This window comes from Gopherus flavomarginatus, chromosome 1 (assembly GCF_025201925.1).
Source record: "Gopherus flavomarginatus isolate rGopFla2 chromosome 1, rGopFla2.mat.asm, whole genome shotgun sequence".
NCBI lineage: Eukaryota > Metazoa > Chordata > Testudines > Testudinidae > Gopherus > Gopherus flavomarginatus.
The window spans coordinates 140731170-140756936 of record NC_066617.1 but is presented as its reverse complement, the minus strand read 5'-3'; the positions used below and the strand labels follow the sequence as shown (position 1 = coordinate 140756936).

The 25767-nt window shown below is 44.3% G+C and overlaps 1 protein-coding gene across 1 annotated transcript; it reads left to right on the top strand.

Moving 5' to 3' along the window:
• The first annotated feature begins 16404 nt into the window (after positions 1 to 16404).
• Positions 16405 to 17207, top strand: LOC127042931 (non-POU domain-containing octamer-binding protein-like). The gene has a single exon (XM_050936436.1). It carries the CDS (start codon positions 16473 to 16475, stop codon positions 17205 to 17207), a length of 735 nt encoding a protein of 244 aa, XP_050792393.1. The 5' UTR covers positions 16405 to 16472.
• The last annotated feature ends 8560 nt before the right edge of the window (positions 17208 to 25767 follow it).

Genomic DNA, 25767 nt, shown 5'->3' with positions numbered 1-25767 from the left:
TGCATGCCGGCGGAAGCATTCAATGTATAGGTCCAGACTGTCATTTCGACCCGCAGGAGGATTCCATGTGGAGTTCTTCTTCTTGTGCTGTTGGTGGGAGGGCACCTGTGTATCAGTGCACTGTTCAGTGTTGTCCTGGAAGTATTCTTTGAGTCGGAGATGGCAAAAGTAGGCTTCCAGATCGCCACAGAACTGTATCATGTTGGTGGGGGTGGCAGGGCAGAAAGAGAGTCCCCGAGATAGGACAGACGTTTCTTCTGGGCTGAGTGTGTAGTTGGATAGATTGACGATATTGGTGGGTGGGTTAGGGGTACCACGGTTGTGGCCCCATGTGGCAGGTAGGAGTTTAGACAGCTTACAGTCCTTTTTCCTTTGTAGAGAGGTGAAGTGAGTAATGTAGATCTCCTGTCTTATTCTAGTGAAGTCCGTTTGTATAGAAGTTTGGTTATTAATGAGAGTCTCCAGGTTGGAGAGCTCTTTTTTGATGTTTTCCTGTTTGCTGTATAGGATGCTGATCAGGTGGTTCCTCAGTTTTTTTGATAGAATATGGCATAATCTCTCACTGTGGTCTGTGTAGTATGTAGATAGCAGTGGATTTTTTACCTTTAGTCCATTTGGTATGATGTCCATCCATTTGCATTTGGAAAGGAAGATGATATCTGTCTGTATTTGTGCAAGTTGGTGTTGACCATCAGGAAAATGCATCAGTATCCTAAGAGCATGGTCCGCCCTCAGTCTAAGAGACTATAGGTGAGTAATAAGGATGGTCTTGTAGTTAAGATATTGGACTAGGAGTTCTGGCTTCAGTTTCTGGCTCTAGCTTGGGAAAGTTCCTGAATCTCTGTGCCTCAGTTCCCCATCCTTCCTCTCTCTCATCTGTTGTCTTTTTTTCTATTTAAGCGATAAGTTCTTTGGGTCAAGAACTGTCCCTTACTGATATCTGTACAATCCCAAGTACAAATGGTTGGAGCCTCTAGGTACTACTCTGATACAAATAATTAATATGTGGGGAGCGAGGGTGAAAATAGAGTGGAGAGGGGCATTTTGGCTGTTAGGATCAAAGCTGTTGTGTAACTAAATGTCTGGCCCAAGTTCTGGTAACTGCTGGCTTTGTGTTGGCTAGGGACCTGTACCTTAGATGTGCTGAAGTCAATGGGAGTCTGTGTCTCACAGGATCAGCCCTGAGGGATGCAGGCTGCAGCCCACTCTCTTGTGACCTCCCATTCCTTGTGCAAACTCTCCTGTGGTTAAGGGCTAGTGGACAAAGCCCAGAACTGACTTATTGCTGTGGTAAATTGAAAGCTAGCAGGACGTACAATGAAAGTAAGCAAAAGATTGTTGATTTTTTCCCCAGCTTGTCTGTAAAAAGTAAATCAAAGTCCATGAAATGTTTTTCATTCTGGGATAAAGACTTAAAAGTGAGAAGGAATAAAACCATACAAGATGGGAGCATAGCTCACCAGTTATTTCTGTTACAGATTTGTATTAGCTCTTCAAACACTAATGTGACTCAGATGCCTGCATCACACCAGTACTGAGCACTTCAAATCTGGCAGGATTGTTTTCTCATGCATTCTTAATGGCATCATTAAAAAACCTCCGCAATGTTCTGTTAGTGTTCATGTCTCTACATTCTTTTCAGGAGTACAAGCTACAGTATTGACAATTATGGCTCCTTGTACTTTATATTTAGCCACATATTAGTGATTCAGCAACAAATGTACATGAAAGGGATAAGTTGCGATAGATGACAGATTCCTTGCTATGATAAATACCAAGATCTATGGGGCTGATTCAGCTAAATCTTTTTTTGGCAGTGTGGTGGGGGTGGGGTGGGGGAGGGCAGGTGATATTACACAGTTTTGTGCCAGATGTGATGTGTCAAGCATAAGTTCAAAAAGACTTATGCACACAGTTGTCTGGTTTTAGATGTATGGGCCAGATCCTTATCTGGTGTACATCAGCATAGTTCCACTGACACCAGAGGAATTATGCTGATGTACTCTGGCCAATGGCCATTTGCCCACTGAAGTTCTCATTAGTAGTGCTAGTCAGAAATGTTTTGATGAAATGTTTTTTCATTGGAAAATGCTGATTTGTCAAAACGGAAATGTTTTGCAGTAATATACTGGTTAAATGAAATTTTCATCAAGAAATTTTCTCAGGCCCAAGATGGAATTGCTGGACAACAAGAGAGAGACCCACCCCAGAATAGTCAGTACCCCAGTGGTTAGAGCGCTCTTTCTTGCCCAATCAAAATTTAGTTAGTTATACAAAGTGGAACAGTTCTTATAGGTGAGACTGATTCTATAGCCCAGTTGTTAGGCCTCACCTCACCTCAGACATGGGACACCCAGGTTCAAGTGTGCTAAGCAGCATGGCTGACATCTGTCACGTGGTGTTTGTTCTCTCACATCTCTGCAGAAGAAGAAGAGCATGGAGTGGAGTGTCTTGCTTTGGTTGTGAGTGAGTTTTTGTTTGTTTATATACCTATTGCAATGTGTTTATGGTAAAGAAGGTAAGGGCTACATTTAGCCCAACAATACAATATATATCTGACTCTCAGGCACTGTTTATGGATTAGTTTGTTGATCTTTATAAAGTGCATTGGAAATTTAGAGTGAGGTTTTCAAACGTCATCAGTCAGTGGTGACCTAACCCTGATCCCTTGGAAGTCAGTGGTAAAAGTCCTGTTGACTCAGTGCAAGCAGAATTAGGTTAACTCTGAGCACTTCTGAAAATCCCCCTCTTACATGCTAACTTTTCTTAGCAATTTACACAAAACAAACAGCAAACAGGAAAGAAGGCCTCTGTGCTTCAACACCATCCACCTCTTAGTGGCCCCACCATCTCATAGTTGGTGTCAGGAATCAGGGCCTGCAGCAGAGCTAATATCCAGGCAGTCTCATCACTAAAGCTGGCCTGCATCAGACTGTCTGACTGACCATGCCACCTGATTGGCTGCAGGGACCAGCAGGCTGGCTCTTAAGCCATAGGCAGCAGCAGCTCACTGGCTGCTCAGTGCCACAGCACTGTGTCTGCTCCTTCATTACCTGGTTCCTGCTGCTCCTGCCTTGCACCCAGCTTTGCCTGAACTGCTACCATGCTCACTCCAGTTCCTGCCCTCCATCTTAACTACTGACTCCAGCTTGACCCTCAGCTCTTATTTCTATCTCCTCACTCTTAATCCTTGGCACTAGATTCTGCCTCCTTCATCCCAATCAGCTGAGAGATTGAGCAGCCCTTAAAATTAGTGCCTGAGGTCCTCAGGGCTAGCATGGACCCTACTTAGGTCCCAGTTGAAGTAATGGATGGCATCCAGAACCTGCAGGTGCAAGTAACTGCAATTGCAAAATGCAGCCTTGCAGATGCAGGTTGCTCTGCTGGCTCCTCCTACTCCGTCTTCCCCAGAGACATAGATTCTTCTGCCTGACAAATTTGACAGAGATGAGGACAAGTTTTGGGGGTTCCTGAACCAATGTCAGCTCCTGTTCCTCCTATGCCCTCAGTCATTCCCAATGGACCAGCTCTGTCTGGTGCTTAGCTTGTTTGTTGCCTGGGGAGGCCTTGGCTTTGGCTTGCCTGCTCCTGGAATAGTCCAGCCTCCTCTTGTGACAATTAGAGGAGTTCATTCAAATGATGTCCATCACCTTTGATGACCCCAGCCGGGTGTGGAACAGTGAGATAATCCTTCAGGCCTTACTGAAAGGATGCCAGCCCGTTGCCAAATACATTGCTGAATTTCATTGTTTTGGCTTCTGACCAGGTGGAATGAGGTGGCACAGCAACATTTTTACTGGGAGTTAAATGAGGGTATAAAGGATGATCTTGCTTGCATGGATCATGTGTCCATTTTGAACAATCTGATTGCCTTGTGTATCAGAACTGATGATCGCTTCATGGATTGTCATTATGGGTGTACCTTGATTTCCCAGAGGTCGTCATTTACCCAGCTCATGACACCTCAAATACACAGGTCTTCCCTGACATCAGAGCTCTTGCAAGCCAACCAGGTTCACCTGCACCTCTCTGACTCAGAGAAATACTGATGCCAGGAGTTAGGCATATGCTTATATTGTGAGGAAACCAGTTGTGTTGCCTTTACATATCTGGTGAAGATGTGGGAAGACTGGAGCTGGGAAATTCCAGGTCCATAGCCTGTAGGAGTGATTCTGGGCAGAGCTGGTAATCTTCCCTATCTGGGAGTTCCCAGCACCTATGGACCATAGTCATTACAGCAGGACCCCTGAGTGAGCTACCAGTGGAACTCTGAAAACCAATATTGATTTAACTGCTGGTAAGATTCACTTACAGGCCCTAGTCGACTCTGGGGCCTCAGCTAACTTTATGGACTTGAACTTTGCTAAGACTTATGCAGTTCCCACATATGCAAGGACTTTTCAGATCTGCTTGACACTATTGATGGGTCTCTTCTCTTTTTGGGAGCAGTAACCCACCAGACATTGCCAGTTATGGTTATTACTCTCAAGGACACCAGAAAACTCTCCAATTTGGATTAATCTGGGCCCTTCATGCTCTTGTAGTCTTAGGTATGCCCTCTCTTACCACCCATGACTCCCACATTCACTGGCAGCAGGGGACCCTACACTTTAACTCCTGGTATTGCCTGCTATCCTACCTCCCAGGATCCTGCCTCCCAAGAGCTGGTTCACTCTGAGGGTCACATCACCCACTGGAAGACCAGAACCCTCAGTGTTCCCCACAGCTCTGTGTGCTTTGTCCAAGATCCTCCACAAGTACTGTTACTTCACTGATATATTTGACAAAGTGAAGGCAGACATCTTGTGCCAGTATCGGACTTACAATTGCCTGATTGATCTCCAGATTGAAACCGAGATCCCATTCCATCAGATATATGCCCTCTCTGAACCTGAATGTCAGGCTCTACACCTGTACTTGCAAGAGAACCTTCAGAAGGGTTTCATCCATGTCCTCAGGAGGCCCTCTCATCTTTTCGTCAAGAAGGAGGACAGCTCTTTGTGGCCATGTATTGACTATCAAGCCCTGAACAAGATGACTGTACGAAGCTGCTCCCCAGTTCCCTTAATCAGTGAGTTCTTAAACTGCCTACCTACACCCTGTATTTTCACAAAGTTGGATCTGTGCGTAGCCTGTCACCTGGTGTGCCTGCATGGGAGAGACAAGTAGAAGACTACCTTTCACAATCAATATGGCCATTTAGTCATGCCATTCAGTCTGTACAGTGTTCCAGCAACCTTTCAACATGTTATGAATGGTATATTCAGTGATATGCTGGACCACTTGGTCATTATTTACCTTAATGACATTCTGATTTTCTCTGAAGACTCAGCTCTGTGTAGCATTGTGTAGCATTCTTGAAAGACTATGCCAGAATAATCTATATGTCAAGCCAGAGAAATGCAAATTTGCCCGGGACACTCTTGAATTTCTTGGATATGTCATCTCACTGAAGGGATTGGCAATGGATTCCCACAAAGTGGCCATCATGGATTGGGTGGCACCAAAGGATGTCTCTGGAATCCAACACTTCTTGACTTTGCTGTTTTTTATAGAGTATTTACTCCAGGCTGATTTGGCCAGTCCTCTCAGCCAGCTTTGCTGTGAAAAGGAGTCTGTTTTTCATGGTTTCCAGAAGCATAGGCTGCCTTTGATAATTTGAAACAGAAATTCATCACAACTCCCACCTTGATCTACCCAGACTCCACCAGACTGTTTACGGTAGAGGTGGAGACTTCAAATTTTGTCTCAACCTACTGCTCCCGATGATCACCTTCATCTGCATGCTTTTTACTTGCAAAAAGCTCACTCTTGTTGAGATGAATTATGATATTTTGGATAAGGAACTGTGACCATTAAAGCACCCTTTGAAGAATGGTGCCATCTTCTGGAGGGTGGTAAGTTCTGCCCAAGTCCCCAAGTTCTGCCAGTAAAGATGACCAGGCACCTGAACCAGTGGCAGGTATGCAAGTCCCTCCTCTTCATGAGATTTGAGTTTGTGGTCACCTATTGGCTGGATACAAGGAACAGAAAGGTGGATGCATTGCCGGGTAGGATGAGTTCTACAAACCTGATGCGGAGACTATGTCCATGATTCTTAAGCCCTCAGTCTTCATTTCTGGCACCATAGCTTCTGACCTGTTATCCTCCATCTGCTCTCAGTTACCTAGCGATCCAAACCTATCAAGCCTTAGACCACAATCAGGACCAGACCTCCACAATCTTCACATTCCAGGATGGGATCCTATACCGCAAGGGACATATCTATGCACCCGAAGAGGCCACATGGATTTGAGTCCTACAGTTCTGCCACAATGCCGCCCTAACAGGCCACTTCAGTCATTCCAAGACCTAGTTTCCAGGAACTTTTGGGACCTGCTATAGGCACCTCTGTTGCATCCTACATAGATTCCTGTGATTTTTGCGCACAGGCCAAGATGCCCCGTTCAATGCTGGGTCTCCTCTAGCCCTTACCCACTCAACCTCAGACTTGAGCCATGATTGCCATGGACTTTATTGTAGAAATAACTATCCCTAGCCTCTGTTTGCCAGAAGCTAGGAATGGGTGATGGGTTGGATCACTTGATGATTACCTATTCCATTCATTCCCTCTGAAGCACTTGGCATTGGTCACTGCCAGAAGACAGGATATTAGGGTAGATGGATCAAGTTTTGGTATGGCCCAGTATGGCCCTTCTTATTGTCTTATGAATTACCAGCCTCCAAGGCCACAGTACCATTCTAGCGGTGGTTGACCACTTAACCAAGATGGCACATTTTGTTCCATGCCAGACACTTTCCTCTGCTCAGGAGATGGCTTTTTTGTGAGCAACATCTTTTGTCTCCACAGCTTGCCTTCAGGCATGGTATCTGACCAAGGATTTGTTTTCTACTTCTGGTGAGAATTTCTATGCCATCTGAGTATTGATGCCCTAACCTCAACAGCCTATCACCCAAGCACCAATGGGCAGGCGGAATGGGTCATTTAGGTTCTCGAACAGTACCGACATTGCTTTCTAAACTGTCCTCAAGATGACTGGCTGTCCCTGATCCTACACTCTGAGTTTGCTTACAAGACTGCCACATGCCTCTGCCAAGCAGACGCCTTTCTTTGCTAACTATGACTTCTATCTTTGTGCTCATCCAGAGATCCCCTCTGAATTATTGATGTTTGCTGTTACTAAACTCACAGCCTACATCCAGCAGTTACACCAAGAACTCCAGATGCAGTTAGAAATTGCCAAAGCAACCCACAAATGGTCCACTGTCCAGTCCTGCCAGCCAACACCTGGCTTCGGAGGAGGGGATAAAGTGTGGTTGTACTTCCAGAATCTGCAATCAACTTGGCCCTCTGTGAAGCTGAACCATGAGTACCTGGGATCTTTCCAGATCATGAAACAGATCAACCTATTCACATTCAAGTTACAGCTACCAGATTCTCTCAAGATTCACCCAGTCTTCCAAGTGTCTCTTCCCGAACCATCAGTCAAGAATCCCTTCCCACTCCATACTCCTCCCCTTCCTCTGCCTGTCATTGTTTGGGGCCAAGAAGATATGTGGTTCAGCAGATTTTAGATTCTTGTTGGGTCTGAGGAAAACTATAGTATCTAATTGACTGGGACGGGTAATATTCGAAGCTACCTGCAGACCACATCCATGTGCCAGATCATGTGTGTTCCTTTCACCACACTTACCTTGAGAAGACTGCCTCTGAGGTCCCGAGACAGAGCCCTCGAGGAGGGAAGTACTGTCAGGAGTCAGGGCCTGCAGTAGGACTAATCTCCAGGCTGGCCTGCAGCAAGCTGTCTGATTGGCCATGCCACCTGATTGGCTGCTCTGTTCTCATCCCCACCTGAATTTCCTTGTTCCTCTTGTTCCTGCTTTGCTTCTGTCCTGCCTCTACCTTGAACCCCTCTTTGCCCTGCCACCCTGCTCACTCCAGTTCCTGACCTAATAGGTACCTATATAAGACAAAGCCCCAAATATTGGGACATCTGGTCACCTGAGGTGGAGGAGGCAGTGGTGGTTCCCACCGTATAACTTTTATCCCAGTAATAAGCGCATTCTCCTGAGAGGTGGTAGAACCCTGTTCATATCCCTTCTCCCCCTCTGGTAGATGAGGGGAAATTGTAACTGGGCCTCCCACATCCTAGGCAAATGCTTTAATCACTGGGCTACAAGTTATAAGATTAGCACCATCTACTCCTCTGGCCATTTTTGGGTGGAATGAGCAGGTGCCTAACTCATTCCTGCAAGAAACACCTTAGGTGCCTGAGCCACCTGATTCCAAGAAAGGGATTCTCCTTCCTGGCTAATTAAGCAGAAATAGGCTCCTCCCTGCAGCCCAGACTTAGATGCCTATCTCTGTGAGGGGGCAGGGCTTCAGACACATCACTCTCATCAGCATCTCCCTAGCTAGCTAGCTGTCTCCTTGCCTAGCATGCTTGCTTTTGTGGATCTCATTCTAAGGTGCCTGTTTTCCCCCATTGATTGTATAGGGAATCTAGGTGCCTCACTCAGGCTTTGTGGGTCACAGTTTTGTTCCTGTGATTTTCTAGGTGCCTAAAAGTCAGGCGCTGTGATACTGAGTGTTGCAACGTAAATCCCTTTGTGTATCCAGGCCTCAGTGCCTTACATTTCCTCACTCTCAAGTGACTTCACATCTGTAGACTTACCGCTTAGCTGAACTGTTTGAAAGTAACTGAACATAACATCTTTCTGAGTGACTCATGGCTCTTCATGTGGTCAGGAAGAAGTAGCTCCTTTAAGCTCTGAAGAACATTTTACATTTTTAAGATTGCTCTTTGTAAACCTAGAATGTGGTTGATTATTTTAGTGTTATTCCAAAGAACACTGCGGACTAAGGGCCACATTGAGAGGCCCTTGCTCATGTGGAACAGTGCCTTCCTCCATCTAGAGCCCCCTTATTTCAGAGAGACTTCTTGAGGAGTAAGGATCCGCTTAAGCCCATGTCTTCATTTACAAGCTTTGGTTGACATAAGTTATGCCTGTTTATGACTGCCGCAGTTAGTATATCAGCTGTGCACAGGCATACTTGGCTGCTTGTCTTGATGCTGCACATACTCACCAGCAGTGCTTGTGTCAATGCAAAGTGCAGTGCACCATGGGTAGGTTTTCCAGTATGCCATGCAACACTATCTGGTGCAGTGGCTTTGGAGAAACTTTCACAATGCATTGTGGGGTAGAAATGTATTGCTCAGGGATGACTGGGAGTAAGTGTCGAGTTCCCATCATGCAACTCTCTCCACCCCATGATGCCATCCATATCCCATAATTTTTGTGTTTGTTTTTTTAAATCCCACAAACTCACATGGCACTTTTCTCTGTCCACTCTCTCTGATAGAAATGTGGTGCCCACAGAGGTCAGCACTACTGTCATGAATATTGCAAATACCGGATGCACAATCCTCTGTGCTTTTGGTACATTGATGAGACATTGGCATTGTTTATTCACAAAACTGGATCTCAGAAAAATAGCTGCCTGTTGTGTCCTGCATAATATCTGTGAGGCAAAGGAGGAAAAGTTACCACCAGGGTAGTGGGCAGGGTCGAAGTGGCTGTCTGCTGACTTTGAACAGCCAGACACAGGGGCCGTTACAAGAGCTCTATATGGAGCTACGCAGATGAGGGAAGCCTTGAAAGAGCACTTCACATCAGTCCCACTAATGTGCTGTGCTGGGCTGTGCTCTTGCTCTGCCGTTTTGGGGGTTGTTAGGAATATTGTAGTATAGTGCTACTTGTACATTTATAAATATTACCCTAGTGTCTTTTGCTGAAGCTATGAAGTATGCATTGCTTGCTGTACATTTATAATCATTACAGTGTGTGTTTCATTGAACCTCTGAGTTCTGTGGTCCCGTACAATTACAAGGAGTGGGTGCTTTGAGTACCACTGTGCATTGTGCAGCATGTGTTGTGAACTAATAATGATGAGTTTATTTTAAAAAAAAATTGCATAGCAAAAACAGTGAGGAAACCCAATGTGTAAATAAAAAAAGTCCATACAGTACAATCTTCTAACATAAATTAATGGAACGTACCTTTAATATTAGACAGACAGGAATGTTTTCTGCCTATTTCAGTGGACAAATGTAGTCCATTTTGGCTACACACACATCAGCTGTGGGTCTCACAGGTTGGCATATGTGCAGGTGTGGTTTTCCTTGCAGTCCTCTGGCATGAAGTGGTAGGGGTAGGGATGTGGCCCATGATGACACGTAGAATGTTGGGGAGTATAGGGAGCTGTTACACAGTTTTCCAGTGACTGAGAAGAATGGTGGGTCAACAAGCATCTGCAGCATTTGTGTTTGCTGCCTGAGAAGCACCATTATATCCTGGTGCACCTCCCTCTCTGTTTCCTGTTGGGTCTCTTTGGCCTCTCTCCTGTCTGCTCTTTCCTTCTCCATGCTGTCTGCCACATTGATCCTCCAAGCCCTTTGTTCATTGTTCGATGCAGGGCTGGTTTGCAGGATCTCACTGAACATGTCTCATTGAGTCCTCTTTTTTCTCCTTCTCAGGGTCAGGCATTCTGTAGGCATGGAAGGGGCACCCTCAAGGGCTTAATAGCAGCAGCTACAGATAAAACAGATGGGCATATCATTGGATTTACAATCACAATAGAAAGGGAGAGAAAAGTTTCAAAACTCCTTTCTCTTAGGCTAGTGCGGGAAGAGCAGCCAGCACATCCCTCGGCCCGTGCTGCTTCCCACAGCCCCCATTGGCCTGGAGCAGTGAACCGCAGCCAGTGGGAACCGCAATTGGTCAAACCTGCAGACATGGCAGGTAAAAAATCTGGCCCGGACCGCCAGAGGCTTTACCTGAACAAGCAGCGTTCTGACTTTGGGAAGCACTGTCTTAGGTCATGTCTACATTAGCACTTTTGTTGGTATAACTTATGTTTAGGGGTGTGAACCCTCTCCTCCTCCCCTCAAGTTGCACCAACAGATGCGCCCGTGTGGACAACTACCACCGCTCGTTGGAGGTGGTTTAATTATGTCACCAGGAGAGCTCTCTCCCACCGGCATAAAGTGGCCACACTGGAGACCTGTGCTGATGCAGCTGTGCCACTGTAAGCTCGCTAGTGTAGAGATGGCCTTATTCCTATAGCATTTTCTAATGAGACATGCTTATTGGCACTTCAGCTTTGGAGTGCCTCTGCCGATCACCACTCTCCAGCCCAAGCCATGGTGAGTATGGCTTGCCACAGGCGGGGGGAGGGAGAGGGATGGGGAAGGAGGAGGGAATTAAGATTTTTGGTTGTATGAAACAACAAAATGTCGTCTCCTATTTGCATGGGTATGAGTATGGAGCAATAGCACTGAATACTGGCACTATTTTCCACAACCATTGATGATTTTAGCTCATATGTCACTTCTGAGGGTAACAATGGCACAGAGAGCATAGGTACTGCTGGCATCCTAAAGCCATCATACCCATATACCACTAGCCTGTTGACTGCAATGGTGCCTGCCAAAAACTGGTATGGGAAATGTCCTATTGTGTGTGTGTGTGTGGGGGGGGGAAATAAGGCTGCCACCCCTAGAGACCTTCAGGAGAAGACTGCAGAATATCTCCACGAAAGTTTAATCGAGATCTCTTAAGAGGGTAGAAGGGTCATCCATAAACAAACTACTCCCCATGTCCCATCACCTCCACCAACCCTACAGGGGAATGAAAAGCAGATAACAACTCTACCCCAGTTCTTGTGCTTGATAAGTAAAACAATGAAAAGTCAATACCTGTGTCCTGTTAATTTAGGGGTGGGCTGAGTGCCAGCTTTACATTTAAACACTGTAAGGAAAAATGTATACACAGGCTTACCTAAGGTCTCTTTCTTAGGCTTCTTCAAGGTATCCACAGTGGACTGAACAGGCTGGTGGGGTCTCCATCATGTATGGCATGAATCTCGTTGTAAAAGCGGCAGGTCTACGACTCAGCACCAGATCCATTGTTGGCCTCAATGTCTGCCACAGTTTCTTTGCTTTAATGCGGCACCACTGCTGATCCCTGCCATACCCCTTCCCTTGTATCCCCTGTGCAATCTTTTCATAGATGTCCACGTTTCTACAGCTGGTCCATAGCTGTGTCTGCACAACCTTTTCTCCCCAAACGCCAAGAAATCCAGTACCTTTTGAGTACTTCAGGCAGAAGTTCAGAGTTTAAAACTGTGACCAGAACAGGAAACGAGTCATTGTGGGACAGCTGGTGGAGGACTTTTAGGATCAACGTAGGTCACACAGTATTGTGTTGACCTCAGTAGGTCAACCATGGCTCAATGCCATTTGGGGAGGTGGTTTTACTGTATTGCTGTGCAGGCATCCAGAGACAAATCTGAGTATAGATATGAGCACAAATAACTCGACGCAAGGTGGATTAGATCAATCAAATTTTGTAGTGTTGACCAGACCTCAGTGTGAGCGAGGGGGTCAGAATATGACCCTAAATAATAACTCCCAAACTCATATAAGCAATGATCACAACAGAAGTGACAGAGAAATCAGTTCAGAAAAAATAATTCCCTGCCTCCTGCACATGCACAGGTACAATCCCCAAACTCCATCTACACATGAAATGAACCTTTTCTGATATTCAAAGATGCTAGGAGTCACCTTAATCTCCCTTCTGCTTGAGGAAAATGGGGAAAGTCAATCCATTTCCTCCTCATTGTTAGGTGCGTACAGATTTAGGTATCTAATATTAGACAGCCCAGTTTAAAAACATGTCCCCATATCCTTTCAGAACTGGGATTTTGTATTCCCTTGGTTTGGATTGCTACAGACACAAAAAGCTACATACTATTTCTATAAGTGTAGCCAAGTGCTTGATTAACTCATGGTTTGTTATTAAAAATGTTCAAGTGACCAAATAACCAAGCATAGACAATTTACTGCCTAAAGAAAAAAAACCAGTATGATATGAAAGAGACATATATACCGCTACTTTTGAGAAGCAGTTCTTATCTTGCAGCATGTTCACCTCACGCAGTAAGCGTGCTTCCAAAGTGCATCCTAAAAATCACCTCTATTTATAATAGGGATGTTTACAAGCTAAAACTCTTTATACATCATTTAAGATTCAACCCACCAGCTTCAACTTGTTTCTCTGATAACATGATGCATCCCTCTTATGTTTTGTTTAGGACACAGCATTCCAGGTACTAATAAGTGTGAGGTGAAGCCACCTCCTAAACTTGTATCAAAGGCAGGTCAGTCATGCATCTTGTCTTTGACAGGATTTATGTTTGCTAATTCCAAAAGCTGCGTTTAGCTTTGTAGCGTATTATAGGATTTATATCTCTTGATTTAGGAGAGCAAAAATATTAAGGTAACTGCCCACACTCTGGATGTAATACAATATGAATATGGTGCAGCCTACCAATACACATGACATCATACCCTTCACATGACATGGAATCCTTGGAACAATTTGGTCACAGTTCAGAATTCACCTCCAATTCATTTTTGAAATGTCTGCAAAAATTTTCAAAAGTGGCCAGTGGCTTTGGGTACGCAATCTGAGACACCTTAAAAGGAGCCCCCTTAAAACCTCTCAGGTTAGGCACCCAAAAACTTAGGCATCTCAGACCACAGACCATTTTTAAGAATCTTGGCCTAATTTTTTGTGGTTAATTAAAGATTATTTATAAAACAGTGGTTAGGATGTCAGCCACAACACTCACAAACAGCACATTCATTTTTTCCTGTGTTTCATGTTTCAGCAGTAGCTTTCTTACTAGACAGGCCTTTTTAGATCTTTTACTTCTTATGGAATCACAGAGGTTAGAGATAGAAAAATCCTTTTAGTTGGTACAGTCTATTATTCATTCTCCCTAACCCCATCTAAATATATTCCATTGCATTGTTGGGTGTAACATTCCACAGCAACTTTAAAAAAAACAAGACCATAGGCAGATGTTAATCAGCATAACTCCATTGTTACACTGATTTGCACCAGCTGAGGATCTAGCCCCTTGTTTATAATGGTGCTTTAAAAGTGACTTCAGCAGAGTTACACTGATTTGCCCCAGTTGAAGACCTGATGGCAGAGTTCCTGTTCTCTTGTTAGAGGATGCAAGTAATCTTCCCCACTGAAATCAGTGAGAGTTTGTTCATCTTCTGCTGTGTTAGAATAGGGCCTTAGGGATTTAAACCTAGGAGGCAAATCAGAGAACATACATGGTGGGAATTTGCCTCGTGAAAGGTCTGAGATCAGTCCTGCAAACATGCTGTATGCAAAACTCTGATCAAAGTCAAAAAGAGACCCCTTTGGGCTCTTTGGTTTGAAAACAGTTAAACGAAATATTTTACAAGACTAAAACAACCAAACCAAATCTGTTTTCATTGGATTTTATGTGTAATTAATTCAAACATTCCTATTAATATTTGCACATCTAAATTTTGGCCCTACAGATAAAAAACACTCCTGAAATCTGCTCCAAGCAAGTGAATCTTTATGCTGGTATGGAATCTCATTGAAGTAAGTGGGGCTTCATATTGGTGCATGGGAGTCATCCTCATAGATCAGATTGCAGGACTAGGCCCATACTTGTTTAGTATATTTTACTATTTAAAAAAATTATTTTGGGCATTATTAATATATAGTACTGAAAAGGAGATGCCAGGTAGCTAATATGTAGGATCTGATCCTCCTCTAACTTACGTTACTTTTTCACTGGTGGAATTCTATTGATTTCAGTGGAGATATTCCTGATTTACACCATTTTAAAAGTGAGAGCAGCATCAGGCTCATGATCAAACAATAACCTCCTACTTCTTACTGAACAGTGAAATGCAGTCCCCAATCACGCAGTCCACTTACTGTGGGTCTTCTGAGGTTGTCTGGAAATATTTTTGAAATCATGGAAATGGTTCTTTAAAATTTGTCTGTGAAACTGAGGCACATGATCTGCTCCATAACCTGTGCAGTTAGAGGTGACTGCATCAGCATGCAAAAATGTAGATGTCTCTGGATGAAGAAGAGCATTTAAGAGTCTCCTCAGTTGTACTGGGACCAAAGATATTTACTTGTCCCTTCTTCAAGTTTATTCTCCTAAACATGTTTTCAGTTCTGATCAAAAGGACCACCAGCTCTGACAGATATTCCTGCTCAAAGGAAAATGCTTGTTGTCAAGAACAGAACTTAATTTAGAAGGGATAGAAAATAGTTGAAAAGTAAGTGACTAAAAGCCCTGGGCCCTGATTATATTTACTCTCAGTCTGTCAGTGCCCTCGCTCACTCTGACCTTTGGAGAATCTGAATCCTCTACAGCAACACAATGCTGGAAAGTACCCTGCCAAAGTATTCATCAGTAAAACATGCAGAATTCACCTTTCACAAGTGATCTGTGGTAAGTATCAGCAGATGTAAGGAAAGGTGCCGGTTGCCCCCAAACGTTGACAAACAAATGCCAGTAGGTGTTTGTCATAGCATTCCCTTAGAGTTCAGAAAATGAGATACTCGCACCTGAATTCTCTAAGCTTAATTACCAGTTTAGATCTGATAGCACTGCAACTGCCCAAAATATAGTGTTTTGGGGCACTCTGACCTCCCCAACCTTCCCTGGGGACCCCAAGAACCCAGAACCCTTGGGTTCTTAAAACAAGGAGAAATAAACCATTCCCCCACCTTTCCCCCTCCCAGAATTTCCCTCCCTGGGCTATCCTGAGAGATACTGATCCAACCTCTTAAATCACCATACAGAGAAGCATCTCCCTTCCCTTCCACAAAGAGGCAAACAGATTCAAGGAAAACAGAGAGATTCTATCTCTCCCCACCTCCCATCTCCCCCACCTGTCCTGGTGAGTTATCCCAATCCCCTGGAATAAAACAAGGGAAACAAGAAAAAAAAATCAATCAGGTTCTCTAAAAAGAAATCTTTTAATAAAAGAAAGGAAAAAGTAAAGAATTATCTCTGTAACTTCAAGATGTAAATATTACAGGGTCCTATAGCTTACAGACACCAGAAAGAGACTTTCCCCACAGTACCAATACAAATCAAAATATTCCCAGCAACTACACATATAAACGTTAACCAGCCCGATCCACAATTGCAAATAGAGTAAAACAATCAAAAAACCTAAACCATCTGTTTTTACTTACTATTTGAAAAGAAATTTAGAGAGCTTGTAGTAATGTCTGGTCTCTCTCAGACCCTCTGAGAGAAGAACACACAACGGACAAAGAACACACACAAAAGCTTCCCTCCACCCAAATTTAAAAGTATCTTGTCTTCTGATTGGTCTTCTGGTCAGGTGTCCAGTTCCTTGCTTGTAACCCTTTACAAGTAGAAGAGACATTAACCCTTAACAATCTGTTTATGACAGTGTTCAGTTAAGGAATAGTAAGTAATGCTGTCAGATTTCCAGCTGCACGCGCCCTTTTTTTCTAGGCTACGAGGAGGCGAGAAGGCCGCAATCCGTTGTGGGAGTGAGAACCCAGGAACAGGTTGGAAAATGCAAGGAAATAAAGGCATTAACATGGAGAAGCAAAACCATGCTCCAAGAAAACAGCATCAGCAACAGCATCAACAACCACCTATTCCTGCTAATGGACAGCAGGCCAACAGCCAGAAGAGAATGTGTACCTTATTCCCCTCAGATGAAGGTCTCACTATTGACCTGAAGAATTTCTGGAACCCTGGTGAAAAGACATTCACCCAGAGGAGCTGCCTCTTTGTGGGAAACCTGCCTCCAGATATTACTGAGGAGGAGATGAGAAAGTTGTTTGAAAAGTATGGGAAGGCAGGTGAAGTCTTCATTCACAAGGACAAAGGCTTTGGATTTATCAGGCTGGAAACTCGCACTCTAGTCGAGATTGCAAAGGTAGAACTAGACAACATGCCTCTTTGTGCGAAGCAGCTAAGAGTGCGCTTCGCATGCCACAGCGCATCACTGACTGTCAGAAACCTGCCTCAATTTGTGTCAAATGAGCTCCTGGAGGAGGCCTTCTTTGTGTTCGGCCAGCTGGAAAGGGCTGTGGTTATTGTGGATGACAGAGGAAGATTGTCTGGGAAAGGCATTGTGGAGTTTTCAGGGAAACCTGCTGCTAGGAAAGCTCTGGACCGTTGTAGTGAAGGGTCTTTCCTGCTAACTACATTTCCTCAGCCTGTCACTGTGGAGCCAATGGATCAGTATGATGATGAGGAGGGTCTGCCGGAGAAATTGGTCATCAAAATCCAGTTAATCTGAGTACAAGTTGCTGTTATATTAGCTAGGCATTCATGATTCCACACTATGCAAACATTTTTATAAGAAGCCTGTAAGTCAACAAATCACAGCTATGCAGTTGATTAATGAAAATAAAACATTTTTTTTAAACACTTACCACTTTTTTCTTGCTAGAAAGGGTGTTGGATGCTGGTTCTTAGCCGCTGCAAGGCTGCTGTGTCAGAATCCTTTTCCTGCAGTGGGGTTTGTTGCAGCCTATTAGTATATAGTGGGTGTGGTTTTACTGTATGCAGCATGAATGCAGCATTTAATGATGGGAACAGGCTTTTACTTTGTTGGGTTTTTTTTTAAAGTTACTCTAGTGCATTTTTTTCCCTTGGATTCCAGGAAACAGGAGCAAAATATGCATGAAAAAATCCTTTAGAAATTGGCAAGATTTCAGTACAAATTGTATGTGATGGACAAGAAAACCAACCAGAACAACACTCTAATTCTAGTAATGAGATCTGAGAACAGTGGTAACTTGTAGGGTGTTCAGACTGGGGTCTGAAATCCAACGGGACCATTGAAACAGACACTTCTTCATCACCACAAGACTGATAACTACTCTTCTCTTAAGCCCTCCTTGAAGTGAAGAACCCAAGGTTGGTAAATGCTTAAGGTCAGCCATAAGAAGAAGAATAGTACAGCTGTTCTCTAGAAAACTAGCCAATCAACCTAAGTCTTTCTCTTTCTCTCTCTCTTGGATCACTGTGCATTTATAAATTATATTTTCATAACTCAGTTAAATGGTAACAAAACCCATGAAGAATTACTATCCTATAAATTATTTTAAAACTGTGATGAATAGCTATGAGATTTAGAGGATGTGTACAATGAACAGACACTTCTACAAGTTGTCTCACTTACTCTATGTGTAGTCCATGCCCATTATATATGTGTAGTCCAGTGCCTGTTTCAAAGGAGGTGGGTTATAGTGGGCTTCAGTGAATTTGGAGAGTTCCACTGATATAACACTATTTATTGCACGTCTTGAAAGCACACTATCCAAATACTTTACAAAAGTAATTTAATTACATGAAGTCCATCTGGGAACTACTAGAAATATCCTTTCATGGCTCAGCTGAGATGAACGCCATCATAGCTTTTCAAACCCCAGGAGTCACAAAGGATCAAGATTGTGATTATATGGCAGGCTGGGCCTACTTAGAAAATCCAAATAGCACTAAAGGGACTAGGATGGAAAGTGAGCCTCTCATCCATAGTGCTCTGTTCTTTGGCAATTGCGAACTCCTCTATGTAGCCATACAGGTAAAGGTTTCTGGCCAAGGCTGGTATGAATGTTTTGTATCAGTAGAGGTGAGTCTGAGTGGGTAAGAGGGTATGTGGATTTATATGGGGAAGTTGAGTGAGGAGGCAAGTGGGAAAGGTAATTCTCTTTGCCAATGCAGGGCTTTGCGCTCTCAGGGCTTTTTTTGCTTATAAAAAAAAATGATTAGGGCATTATGGCTAGGATTTTCAAAGGAACCTAAGGGAATTAGGTCTCAAACTCCCATTGAACCTTACTAGGAGCTGAGCACCTAACTACCATAGGTCCCTTTATAAATCCCACCCCACAGCTTTATGTGATGGACATTACTGACAATCCAGAAGCTTGGGAGCAGGGGTGGAGGAAAAGCCCACTTAAAGGCATAACTCCCTGCTTTTAGCTTTCTCCAGTGGTTGCTGACTGAAGACTCAGTCCTCAGAGGTGCTGAGGACCCTCAGCTCCCTCCGACTTCAATGGGAGCATCTGATGCGCAGAATCTCTAGGGATGGGGCCCAGAGACATTTGGGGTGGTGGAGTCAAAAAGGCTCTTGGAATCTCCCTGGCTTATACTAATAGAACAGATATCTTGCTCCTAGATGTTATTGCAAGGGTGCCTTATAAGTCAGGATTTTAGAGAAATGTGATGCGCCAGATCCTCTGTTGGTATAATTATAGCTCCCTGCAGTCATCGGAACTACACTGACTTATACCAGCTAAGGATCCAGCCCAGTATAGTTGACAAGTGTCTAGATGTTTTAATTGCATTTATCTTTAAAGGGCAGGAATTTAGGCTAATGGTACACTGGGGGTATTGAAAATGAGGGGTAAAGTTCTGCTCTCAGATCTTGGTTATGAAATTCAGCTCTCGCAGCAGGAGTTCCACGCATTGGGGGAGCAGGATATTGGCGTGGAGGGCTCTGGTGAGGATGTGGGATTTGCCCAAGCTTTGTACAGTCACACTCAATATATCCTCCTATATGTTCTAAACTACGTGTCTCATCAAAACCCAACCTCACAAAAGCCAGGAGCCGATTGACCCAGTTGAGGGCTATCTGTGAATTTCTCTTGTCAGTTTATCCACTGTTAAATGGGCTGAACATATGAATAAAATGATATATTTTAAAGTATCATGGATGTCTTTCTATCGAAAGATGGGTTGGGCTCCTGAAGTCAACAATATGCATGGGAAACACTTGCTCTATCCATGATAATGTGATGCAGCTTTCTTAGGAAAGTGCCAAGGTTTTTGCAGAGGGAAAACTTCCCACTGAAGGGCCAACTGCTGCATTAATGCCATAGTGCACAGAGTGCCTGTCAGGGGAGGGGTTTAAAGCTCACACGGGTATTTCCCTGCTCCTGGGGCTGTCTGGCTACTCCCTCTATACTGTGCTAGGGTAGCAGGATGGCTGCTTTAACTTATGTTAGATTGCAGTGACCACATGGGGGCAACAGTAGAGTTGAGGAACAGTAAATTGCTGTGGTGGTCTGCTTGTGCCCACTTACCTGCAGCAGCTCACCCCTTCCTTCCACCAGCCCCGCCCTACACTAGAGTGTAACCCTGTGAAACTTGAAAATCCTAGAGAGCTTTTCACCAAGGCTTGAAATAGTTCAGGGAATATTTATTTGGCAATCACTTGTTTTTTTAAGTGAAAAAAAATCCCTGAATATTCAATTCAGGCCTCCACACCAATTCTGAGTTCTCTCAAGGAGCTCAACTCAGGTAGGGCGGACAGTGTGAGGTACCTTCAAGCTACTTTTGCATCGGCCAGGTCCAGATGAAGACCTGTCTTGCCTTTAGCACAACTTAAAGCCACCTGAGGGGCAGTTCTAAATTATACCAGCTTCCAACATTCATCTCTGGGTTACTTCGCTAGCCTAGGCTAGCCAGAATGCAACTCTCCCACTCTGAGATGGGGTATAGAAACCCCAGATGGGACAATATGGGGTTAATGAGCTAATGTAGGCTCAGATGGCTGTGCATCCTTGCATCTGTGAGCAGTGTCAGGCTTAGAGGCAGGAGCTTAAGAGAGAGACCCCGCCCCCATCTCAGTGGGTGGTAGACCAGGGAGGGGAGCAGATTTTTAACCTTCAGCTCCTGAAGAGAGGACTAGCTGAAGGTGTCCCCTTCCCAGTTGACTGATTCCCCCACTCTGAAGAAAGGGATGGCCGGATGCTCATGCATCTTGCGAGAGACCCATTCCCCACTATTACCTGTAAACTCAGTTTATTTCCATTAATTCCTCTTGTTTTTTGTTTGTTGACTACCGTGGGTGGGGAAAGACTTTAAAGTGATCTGGTTAGAGGGCTGAGTCAAAGGAAGAGGCAGACAACTGCAGGCCTGGAGCAAGCATTGGCTAGAAATACCTGACAAAGAGAGAGCGGCTGTCATAAACAGATAGCTAAGGGTTAATGTCTCTTTCACCTGTAAAGGGTTAACAAACAACACCTGACCAGAGGACCAATCAGGAGACAAGATACTTTCAACTCTGGGTGGAGGGAAACTTGTGTGTGTGTTCTTTGTTCTTTGTCTGTGTTCTCTCTGGGATCTGAGAGTGACCGGACGTACTACAGGCTCTAATTTTCTATTCAAGTAGTAAGTGCAAGTAGAAAGGCAGTTTAGTCTTTTTGATTGGTTTTCTTTATTTGCAAATGTGTATCTGGCTGGAAGAGTTCTAATGTGCATTTGGCTGGAAGTATTTTCAATTGTATTTCTGCTGGAGGAGGTTTTTCTTTCTAGTGTCTATAAGCTAAAAGACCCTGTAACTTTTACCATCTAAATTACAGAGACAACTTTTACTTTTTTTCTTTCTTTTTATTAAAAGTTTTGCTTTAAGACCTGTCTGATTTTTTCCCCTTGTTGAGGCTCAAAGGAACTGAGTCTGTACTCACCAGGGAATTGGTGGGGAGAAGGGAGAAGGAGGAATAGGGGAGGAAAGGTGAATTTCCTCTGTGTTTTAGATTCACGGAGCTTGAATCTGTCTATCTCTCCAGGAGCCCAGGGAGGGAACACCTGGAGGGGAAGAGAAAGGGGGGGGGAACAAACCTGATTTCTCTGTGTTGTGATTCAAGGAGTTTGAATCACAGTGATCTTCCAGGGTAACCCCGGGAGGGAAAGCCTAGGAGAGGCACTGGTGAGGGAAAGAGTTTACTTTCCTCGTGTTAAGATCCAGGGGGTCTGGGTCTTGGGGGCCCCCGTGGGCAAGGTTTTGGGGGGACCAGAGTATATCAGGCACTCCAAGTCCTGATTGGTGGCAGCTATCAGATCTAAGCTGGTAATTAAGCTTAGGGGAATTCATGCTGGTACCCCAACTTTTGGACTCTTAAGGTTCAGATTGGGGAAAGATACCATGACAGCAGCTATGCCATATCTGGCCACATGGAGGTGCTAGTGGCGAGTCAGTCCCTTCACACACACTCCTAATCCTGAACTGAGGATTGCAAAGAGACATGGTGCAAGATGTAGCCTCATGCTCCCAGGGTTTATTCCCAAGGGGCTATTCTGCCTCCTTTATGGACTCTTCATGCTGCTGGAATGCAGTGAAGAGGCCACAAAAGGGGAGAGACTGGGGCGCATTTCTCTCACTAAATAGATTGGTTTATAATTTGGAAGAAATAAAGCAAAGGCGATTTTAAATGTGCTGTGCAATAAGCAAGGTCAGATTTCTTGGAGCTGGATGCTTGACACAGCTGTCTTGCCAGGATTCCATCATCTGCGTGTTGATCCAGCATTCCTCGCTTCTCCCAATTCCCCCTCACTACCCAAAGATTGTCTCTGCTTCAGGCCTCACACTTCATTCTCTTTGAATGAAATCTTGGCAATATTTCCCTTGCTTTAAGTCTGGCCTCTGCTTTTTTCTCACGCTGCTGCTGGTTCACATGTCCCCTCCCTTTCTCTTACAAAGCCCCCATTCTTTCAGATGCAGAACTAGAGCACTATTTCTACTTCAAACCACAAATCTTCCTTTCCACCCTCCTCATCCCCCCCACTCTCTCCTTCTCTTTTATAGTCCATGGGCCTGAATGTCTCTTTTTTTGCAAAAAATCATGCAAGGCAAAAAAATCACCACCAAAAGTGCACACATGGCAAGCTGCATAAGCAATATGTGCACACATGGCAAGCTGCATAAAGCAAATACCTTCTGCAGAGTTAGGAAGGAACAGAGTTCAACTAATAGTCACAGAAATTAATAGCACTGAGTACATCCCTGCTACAGACAGCACATCAGTGCTGGTAAAATGCTGGACTTAGGTGCAGAAACAGGCTGGTTATCAGGGAGCAATCACTGGCTAATATAATCTAGGCAGGGCTGGTCAAGAAATATATGGTTTTGTGTTATTTTCTTTCCTCTGCCAAAACTTTGGCTAAAAAAATAAGGTTTTTTTTTTTGTTTGTTTTCATCTAATTTTGCAAGGGGAGAGTTTGTCAAATAATTGAAAACCAAAAAGTTTTCAGTTTGGGGGCTTTATAAAAATAAAATCCAACATTTTAAAAAAAAGGTTTCTGTCTTCCTGGACATTTCCATTTTGTCGAAAGTCATTTTCCATCAAACTCAAGTTCTGACAGAAAAAATTCAACCTGCTCTCATTGGTAAAAAGAATCCCCCAACAGCAGGGGCACTGCCCAAGTCTCAGTGCTAACCAAATAATGGTATTTGCTCCATTTGTGCTGCACAGACACTGTCACAAAACTAGATGAGCACATACAATGTGAGTACATACAGGAAACCTTTTTAATTGGCATCAAGGCCAGTCAAGCTACAGGCACAGCCCTGCCCCACCAACTCAGTCATGTCAGAGGAGAATATGTGTCCCTGCACATGAGTTGACAATAGCTTGAGCATATAATGCTAGGGATAATTTTTACTGAAATATTTTATTTTTTTTGCATCTGCTCCAAGATCAACCATGGTGAACTATGCACATCTCAAGCCACTGGCATGAATGTGGACTCAGGATGCTATGTGCTCCACAATCTCTTTTTTGTGATGCAACATATGGCTGTATGCCTATATAGCCTAACTTTTCCGAAGTGCTCACCCTTCAAAACTCCAATTGAATCTATTTGGAGTTGCAAGGGCTCAGCACCTCTGAAGATCAGGCTTAAAATGGGAACAAAGTGTTTTCGGAATGTCTGGATCAGCAGCTCAAGCAGCTCTGAAAGGTCTGGTGTATGGGAATGGAATGGTTGGTATCACAGGCCAATGTTCTACATTCAAACAGACAGTTACCCTTGCCCAGAAATAGTAAGTTCATCTGGATCTTTCAGCTGAGGTCCAAGTGAGACATACAATGGAGAAGTGATAGGTGCCCTGTCTACAGAGCATGTTCTCTCCATTGGGATTGATTCACCTTCCACGCTGGCTAACACTGGTGTAATTCCAGATTTGTGTGAGTTAGTCCTGGTTCTCACTAGAGAAAGTCATAGTAAAATCAAGTCCCATGTCTCCAGGGAAAGCAACTGCTGAAAAGGTGCAAGTGTAAGGGCCAGTGTGGACAGTAGCAGACTAGGAAAGGGGAGAGGAGTTTTGGATCATTTCCAACAGCAGCCCAGCTCCAAACTGTCCCCAGCCCCACCTACGCTCTACCCCAAGTCAGGCAGGGGTAGATCTATTAGGGATTTGGCAGTGATTTGTCTTGAAGAAGGAAACCAAATAACAATATCTTACAATGCCGCATGCACAGAAAGGATGAGAGACAAAGGGGCCAGGCTGCAAAGAGAGGAAATGGAAGGAGACCCGTGCAGCTATAAATGCCTTTGGTGGTTGTGATCACTCTGCTGAAGCACAAGCTGGTTTGTGAAGAAAAAGGTTTGGCCAATTCTTATAAGGACTTAGAAGCAACTTGTGAGAGGCCAATTCCATGCCAACCACTTACATTTCACAAGGGGGCAATTGTCATGAAGCAGCCTGGCATAGTGGGAGACCTCTGTGGCCTGGAAACACTGTCTGGTGAGTAAAGACTTGTCATCAGTGATGTTCCTTTCCATTCACTGAGTGGCCATGTGCAGATAGCTACATGTGCAATGCATCTCTGCCTCCCTTATACTGTTGTCAAACTGCACTGTCTGTCCTGCACGCTGCCACTTATTTTGTTTCTGGCCACTAGTTACATGGGGCTGCTATGGTTAACATGACTTGTTCATATGGTGTAGTCTGACCTCACTCTCATAGTGGTATGGTACGGCCTTAGATTCATCCATACTGTATTAACTCCCTTTGGTTGTGTATCCATAATCCATTGCTGCATGATGGGAGTGCTGGGGAACAGCAAGGTATTTGCATGTTTCCTGCAATCTGGCCTGCAGTTCTGTGTCTATATGTGGTAAATTTGTCCCCTGAAGCTCCCAGAATCCTATTACACCGAATACTTCAATCATTTGTTCTGAAGCATGCCACCACTTTCTCACATTGCATTTAATTTGTGTTTCTCATCTAGGTGATACTCATGCTGTGACTGGTCCATGAGCTACATCCAGCTGTTGTCTCATGTCCATTTCAACACAGTCTTCTGGATGCCAGAGAAGAGATTACCAGAACTATGAAAGCTTCCTCTTGCAAGTAACACCATCCAATGCTGATGGCAGAGAAGGAATCAGGTGGGACAACTTGTATTGAGATAGTTGGTAGAAACATGCCTAGGAGCTAGTACGACCATGTCTCACCTTTACGCTCCTGCATATGGCTCTCATATTCAGAGTTCTCAATTGGTCAATACAGTAGTGTGTCCAGTAGGTAATAATCCAAGGGTAGAATGATGAATCCACTTGGAATGGTTCTTACAAAAGAAGTGCCATGTCTTCATCTGCCTTGAGGGATGCCCTACTGTGGTTGCTACTTCTCACACCTTGCCTTCAGGTCATGCCAGCAAAAATGTCAGGGTCAATAGCCCTGACAGCAATAACCCAAATGCTGTTCCATGATAGCATTAGTGGGTGTCATTATCCATGTAGGCCGATATGGGATCTGATCTCCTTGGTAGCATTATAGGGACACAAGCTTTACAGGAGGGATCAGACCTACAACACTTGTGCTGGGTGAAGATAAGGTTTGGGGTAACATCTTTGATGGTAGGAATGGTGCTGGCACCATTGCTGATGTCTCCTTGGAATTGTACCAGACCGATGACACATCTTGCTCCACCAAGGAGTGCAAGAGCCCTGGCAGCAACGTTAGGTCTGATGATAAGGGAGAGGATGAAGTGATCTGGTTGTGATGGGGACACATGGCACCCTGCTAACAGCAGCATTGTGATTACAGAGTCTAACTTCTGGGA